This window comes from Prionailurus bengalensis, chromosome E2, assembly GCF_016509475.1.
Source record: "Prionailurus bengalensis isolate Pbe53 chromosome E2, Fcat_Pben_1.1_paternal_pri, whole genome shotgun sequence".
Taxonomy (NCBI): Eukaryota; Metazoa; Chordata; class Mammalia; order Carnivora; family Felidae; genus Prionailurus; species Prionailurus bengalensis.
In genome coordinates this window covers 61,530,101-61,537,333 of record NC_057352.1, presented here as the reverse complement: position 1 = coordinate 61,537,333, position 7,233 = coordinate 61,530,101, and the positions used below count along the sequence as shown (strand labels likewise).

General features: G+C 49.8%; 1 protein-coding gene across 1 annotated transcript; it reads right to left on the bottom strand.

Annotated features, from left to right (window-relative positions):
• Window positions 1-391: 391 nt before the first annotated feature.
• LOC122494329 (14-3-3 protein zeta/delta-like) lies at window positions 392-5,725 on the bottom strand. Its single transcript, XM_043599391.1, is given in 4 exon segments — window positions 392-951; window positions 954-1,103; window positions 1,106-1,421; window positions 5,660-5,725. Coding segments are annotated over 4 exon segments (1,044 nt in total). The 3' UTR covers window positions 392-439.
• Window positions 5,726-7,233: the final 1,508 nt, after the last annotated feature.

The following is a 7,233-nucleotide window of genomic DNA, read 5'->3' as shown; positions in this document are numbered from 1 at the left end:
ACCTCAAGATGAAAACAGATAACTCCCTAAATGTTAACTGGCTCTACTCCCCTAATATTAAACATAAGAACCACATGGGAAATACAGAAATTCAAATAGAAGTAACGTAAACCTGCCATAAATCGTAAACAAAAAACTATTTGTGGGTCAGCATGGATGACAAATGACCTACTGTGTAAGTTTTTTTTTTAATGTTTATTTATTTTTGAGACAGAGAGACAGAGCATGAACAGGGGAGGGTCAGAGAGAGAGGGAGACACAGAATCGGAAGCAGGCTCCAGGCTCTGAGCTGTCAGCACAGAGCCCGACGCGGGGCTCGAACTCACGGACCGTGAGGTCATGACCTGAGCCGAAGTCGGACACTTAACCGACTGAGCCACCCAGGCGCCCCTCTACTGTGTAAATTTTAGAATGAGGCAGACAAAAGCTGGAAGGCCGATTAATTTTCCCCTCCTTCTCCTGCTTCAGCTTCCTCTCCTTGGGTATCCGACGTCCACGATGTCAAGTTGTCTCTCAGTAATTGCAACATTGGCGTGCTGTCTTTGTAGGACTCTTCACTTAATGCATCGAGTTCAGCAGTGGCTTCATCAAAAGCTGTCTTTGCAAGAGAGCAGGCTTTCTCCGGGGAGTTCAGAATCTCAGAATAGAACACAGAGAAGTCAAGGGCCAGACCCAATCTGATAGGGTGTGTCGGCTGCATTTCCTTTTCGCTGATCTCAAAAGCTTCTTCGCATGCTTGTTGTGACTGATCCACCGTCCCTTTCTTGTCATCGCCAGCAGCAACCTCAGCCAAGTAAGGACAGCAGTCTCCTTTCATTTTCAAATAGAAGACTTTGCTCTCTGCTTGTGAAGCACTGGGGATCAAAAACTTTTCCAAAAGAGACAGTGCATCATTGCGGATATCGCTTAGCTCGGTCTCAATTTTCTCTCTGTATTCTCGAGCCGTCTGTGTTTTTTCTCAGCACCTTCCGTCTTTTGCTCAATACTTGAGACGACCCTCCAAGATGGCCTACGGGCTCCTACAACATTTTTATAAGCAACTGAGAGACGATTCCACTCCTCATTGGGTAATTCAGCTCCTTGCTCAGTTACAGACTTCATGAGGCTGCCGTGTCGTCATATCGCTCAGCCTGCTCGGCCAGCTTGGCCTTCTGCACCAGCTCATTTTTATCCCTGACTGGAAGTTCTGTGTCCGGAGTGGGTGGCGGCGGACGGACGGACGGACGGGGACTCGGCAGTCTCTGGGCGGCAGCGGCGAGGCTGAGACTCTGTCCCTGGATCTCGCTGCTCACAGGGTACAGCCGCTCCGGAGACAAGGGGTTCTCTCCAATCACCAGCCCCGGCAGCAGGGGCACCACACGCACGATGACGTCAAACGCTCGCCTTCCGCTCGGATCCCCCGCAACCTTCCCAGGCTCACTCTTCCTCCAAGACCCCTAACTTTAAAAAGACTGAAATAATACCAATCTTCTCTGACCACAATGGAATGCAGCCGGAAATCAGGAACAGGAAGCAAAGTGGAAAATTCCAAACACGTGGGTGTTAAGGAGCACACTCTTAAATAACCAAGGAGACAAAAAAATAAATCACAAGAGAAATTTTTAAAATACTTGAAGACTGTAGAAAGAGGTTACAGGATACAGCAAATGCAGTGTGGGGGGACTCTGTAGCTATAAGTGCCTGCTGCACAAAAGACAAATCGACAACCTAACTTTACACTTTAAGGAACAAGAAGAGAGCAAACTAAACCCAAAGCCAATAGATATGAGTGAGGGAATAAAAGGAAACTTTGTCTACAGTGGAGCCGGCCGGCAGGGGGCGCCTCACACCCAGCACTGCTTTCAAATGCAGACCCAACAGAAGGCAAGCATCCTGCTTGCGGCTACCACTCTACTATCCCAGCAGGGGAAAGGAAGGCTTCCTCCTGCCCCAGCAACAGTCCAGCCAATGGGAGACTGCTAGAGCCCAGCCAATGGGAGACGCCCATAGCCAGCCAATGGGAGACTGCTAGAGCCCAGCCAATGGGAGACGGCCACAGCCCAGCCAATGCGAAGCCTCTATACCTCCAGCTTCCAGTTTACTCCAATGGACTTTTAGTTTACAACAGCCCCACCCTCTCTCCTGCCTTCTGCTATAAGACTTTGATCTGGCTCGCTAGTCTTGGAGTACCATTCTCTGCCATTCCAGAATAAAGACATTTTTGCTGGTAAAATAATTGGCAGTTTTATTTTTTTTTTATTTTTTATTTTTTATTTTTTTTTCCAACGTTTATTTATTTTTGGGACAGAGAGAGACAGAGCATGAACGGGGGAGGGGCAGAGAGAGAGAGGGAGACACAGAATCGGAAACAGGCTCCAGGCTCTGAGCCATCAGCCCAGAGCCCGACGCGGGGCTCGAACTCACGGACCGCGAGATCGTGACCTGGCTGAAGTCGGACGCTTAACCGACTGTGCCACCCAGGTGCCCCGGCAGTTTTATTTTTAAGGTTAACAGAAGAGATAAATGAGACAATGGAAACAGAATCAACAAAAGCTGGTTCTTTGGAAAGATCAACAAAATGGGCATTTCTTTTTTTTTTCTTAAGTTTATTTATTTTGAGACAGAGAGAGCGCACACGGGTGCATACGGGGGAGGGGCAGAGAGGAGACCGTCCCAAGCAGGCTCCATGCTGTCAGTGCAGAGCCCGATGCAGGGCCCGAACTCAAGAACTGTGAGATCATGACCGCAGCTGAAATCAAGGGTGGGACACTTAACTGACTGAGCCACCCAGGCGCCCCCAAAATGGATAATTCTTTATACGGGCTAAGAAAAAACAAGACGCAAATTACTAAAATCAGAAGTGAACAAGAAAACAACTGGATTTTACAGAAGTAAAAGAGGATGAGAGAATACTGAACAATGAAATGCGAGAATAGAAATCCTGTGACATGGACAAATTCCTAGAAATGCAGAGGTTACTGAAACCAAGAATAAATAGAAAATCTAGACACACCCTATACTAAGATTGAGTCAATAATCAACACCATCCTGAGAAAGGAAAGTCCTGGACCAGATGGCTTGGTGGGTAAATTCTACCAAATATTAAAGAATTAACACCAATCCATCCCAAACTCTCCCAAACAATAGTAGGGAACACCCCTTAACTCATTCTATAATTCCAACATAACCCTGATAATAAAGCCAAAAATACCACAAGAAGAAAAGCATAAACCAGTATCATAATAATATAGATGCAAATATCCTCAAGAAAACACTAGCAAATATAATCCAGCAGCATATTAAAATTATTAGACACCATGATGACGTGCGATTTATCCCAGGAATACAAAGATGATTCAACATACAAAAATTAATCAATGTAATACACCACACTAATAGAAGGAAGAGAAAATTTCAACATCATTTCATTTCATGATAAAAACACCTAAACTAGGAATGGAAAGAATAGATCTCAAAATGACAAAGGGAACTTTGGAAAAGCCAAACCTAGTGTCAGAATCAGTGGTGAAAGACAGAAAGCTCTCCCTCTACGATCAGGCACAAGGATGCCCACTTCCACTTCTATTCAACCCTACACTAGAAGTCCTAGCTAGAGCCATTAGGCAGAACAAGAAATAAAAGTATCTCTAATTGCAGATGGCATCTTATATGTAAAACACCTTTTAAAAATCCACAAACATAACATCAGCACTTATAAAGGAATTCAGCAAAGTTGCAAACATACAAGATCAGTATCCTAAAAATCACTTGTATTTTTACACATTAGCAATGAACAATCTGAAAAGGAAACTTGTAATTTCGCATACAATAGTATTAAAAAGAATAAAATAGGGGTGCCTGGCTGGCCCAGTCGATGGAGCATGCGGGTCTTGAGCTTGGGGTCATGAGTTCAAGCCCAGGGCTGGGTGTCCAGATTGCTTAAATAAACTTTAAAAAATCTCAAATAAAAGAATAAAATACTTCAGGAATAAATTCAATCAAGGAAGTATTAGACTTGTATACCCAAAACCACAAAACATTTCTGAAAGAAATTAAAGATGATCTCAACAGAAGGAAAGACGTGTTGTGTTCAAGGATAGGGGGACTTTGTACTGCTAAGGTGGCAGTATGTCCAAATATCTCCAAAGCGTTAAACAGATTCCATGCAATCCCTACCAATATCCCAATGGTCTTTTTGGCAGAACTAGAAAAAGTGATCCTAAAATTCATATGAAACTGCCAGTGATTCCAAATAGTCAAAACAATCTCGGGGGTGCCCGTCGGCCGGCTCAGTCGGTGGAGTGTGCGACTCTTGACCTTGGGATTGTGGGTTCAAGCCCCACATTGGGTGTAGAGGTTACTTCAAAATAAAATCTTAAAAAATATACTGAAAAAGAGGAACAGAGTCGGAGGGCTCACACTTCACATACTACAAAGCTACAGTTATCAAGACGGTGTGGTAAGGCATGAGGACAAACACACCAAGAGACTAAAACGGAAAAGTCCAGACGTTGACCACACAGCTGGCCACACCGGACGCAGTTCAGTGGGGGAAAGAACAAGTCTTTCCACAAACGGTGCTGGGCAATCTGTCCACATGCACGGCAATTTAGATGAACTCTTATCTAACACCACGTGCAAAAAGTAACTCAAACTGGATGAAAGCCCTAAATCAAAGCACTGAAATTGTAAAATGCTTAGGAAAAAAACCACAGGTGCAAATATTCATAATCTTGAATTTAGTAAGTTTCTTACATGACACCAAAAGGATGAGCATAAAGGAAAAAGTAAATTGAACCTCGCCAACATTAAAATATTTTTGCATCAAAGGACAATATGAGAAAGAGAACAGACAACCTACAGGATGAGAGGAAATATTTGCAAACTATATCTCTGATAAGGCCCAGTATCCAGAATATGTAAGGAATACTTAAAACTGAACAAAAAGGCAAGCAACCTAAGCAAAAAACATGCAAACAATCCGAACAATCATTTCTCCAAAGACATGTATGTGGCCAATAAGCCTAGGAAAGGATGTCCCACATCACCAGCCGCCAGGGAACCGCAAATCGAAACCGCAGTGAGCTGCGTCACATCCACTAGCAGGGGGAGGGGAGTGCTCTGCCATGGGTCTTTAAACCCAGACAGACAAGGACAGTGTTGACAAGAATGTGGGCACTCCGGAGCTCGCATGTTAGTGGTGCGAACGTGAACCGGGCAGCTGCTGTGCAAAAAAGGTTTGGTGGCTCCTCAAAGTGACACACGGCCTCAGCACACGATCCAGCAATCCCGCTCCTGGGTCAGTCCCCGAAAGAACTGAAATCAGGGACTCAACGACGTGCACACAAAGGTTCACAGCGCGGATCATGACGGGCAGAAAGGGGAAACAGCCTGAGGGGCCACCAACCAGCAGATGCACCACAAACAAGCGGCGCCACAGCTAGGTGACGGAATGTTGCTGGGCCACACAGAGGACGAAAGTCCTGACACACAGGCCGCGAGCAGCCGAGTCCTGAATCCGTGACTCCGAGCAGAAGCAGGGAACCCCGACGGCCCCAAAGCGCAGGGCGGAGCGTCGGGTACAGGTGCCTGACCGCACAGCGCGAGGCGGGGCCCCAGAGTGCAGGGCGGGGCGCACAGCGCGGGGGTGGGGCCTCCGGACGCGGGGGCGGGACCTCACAGCGCAGCGCAGGGGTGGGGCCGCCAGGTTCAGGGACGGGGCCTCACATTGCCGGGAGGGGAGCATAGCGCTGGGGGCGGGGACACCGGCGCGGGGCCGAGGCCACAGAGTGCAGGGCGGGGCGCACAAGGTGGGGGCGAGGCCACCAGGCGCGGGGGCAGGGCCGCACAGTGTAGGGCGGGGCCCCGCGTAGGGGAGGGGCGACCAAGCGTAGGGGGGGTAGGGGCGGGGCCGCCTGGAGCACAGGAGAGGAGCCCCCCTCACGTGGGCGGAGCCGTCTGGTGCAGGGCGGGGCGCACAGCGCCAGGGAGGGCCGCTGCTTGATGGGGATGCAATGGTTCCACTAGGGAAATATTTTAGAACTCAACAGAGGGGCGCCTGCATGGCTCTGTCTGTTAAGTGTCAAACTTCCGCTCAGGTCGTGAAGCTTGGGGTCTGTGGGTTCGAGCCCCACATCGGGCCCTGTACTGACCGCTCAGAGCCTGGAGCCTGCTTCAGATTCTGTGTCTCCCTCCCTCTCTGCCCCTCCCCTGTGTGTGCTCTCTCTCTCAAAAAGAAATACACATCAAAAAAAATTTTTTAAACTCAACAAAGAATGGTACCCCCCCAACACATAGCTTTATATTACGTGAACTTCAGCTCAGTAAGAACTTTTTTTTTTTTTTTTTTTACCGAGAAAGAGGAGCACAAGCAGGGGGAGGGGCAAAAGGAGAGAACCCCAAGCAGGCTCCATGCCCAGTGTGGAGCCGGAAGACAGGTTTGATCCCATGACCCTGGGATCATGACCTGTCCCAACCACCCAGATGCCCCCACAGGGAGAACGTGTTTAAGCCAGGACAGTCTGACGTGCAAAAACTTGCCATTACAACACACAAGTCAGGTCCAGAGTCCCAGCTCAGAGTCAGAGAAACTAGTTCGGAAACTCAGGTGTAATCTGTAGGACCTACTGTACTTCTCTCCAGAGCAAAAACGCTGAAGGCAAACGCGACTTACCTCGGTTGTGGGGAGGAAGACTCCGCCAGGGCGACGGGGCGGGGTTCCCAGGCGCGCCCACGCACGATGCCAGCGAAACTCCTAAATGCCCGCGCGCGCCCCGACTCAGGCTCCTGCTGCACAAACCCGCCATGACCCTCCAACTCCCAGCGGGGCCTTGCCTGACCCGCAGCACCCAGTATTACCGCAACCCCGCCCCTCACCTGTGGCTTGCACCTGAGTGGCCCGGACGGCCAGCCCCGCCCCGGCCGCGCCCTCGCACGAGGACACCTGCCCGCCAGACCACTCCCCCACGCCCCTGCGCGAAGACGCCCCGCCGACCACGCCCTGACCACGCCCCTACCACGCCTCTGCGCGATATCACCCCCTCCGGTCACGCCTCCCGACTACTTCCACGCACGTGGACGTGGCCGATCACGCCCCTGAACGCAGACGCCTGGCCATCAACACCCTTGACCACGTTCCTGCACGAGGACGCTCCCCCGCCCCCCCCACCATGCCCCGCCTACCCTACCACGCCTTCGAGCCACGCCCCCGCGGGAGGAGGCCCTTCCGACCACGCCCCACACGTGTACGCCCCG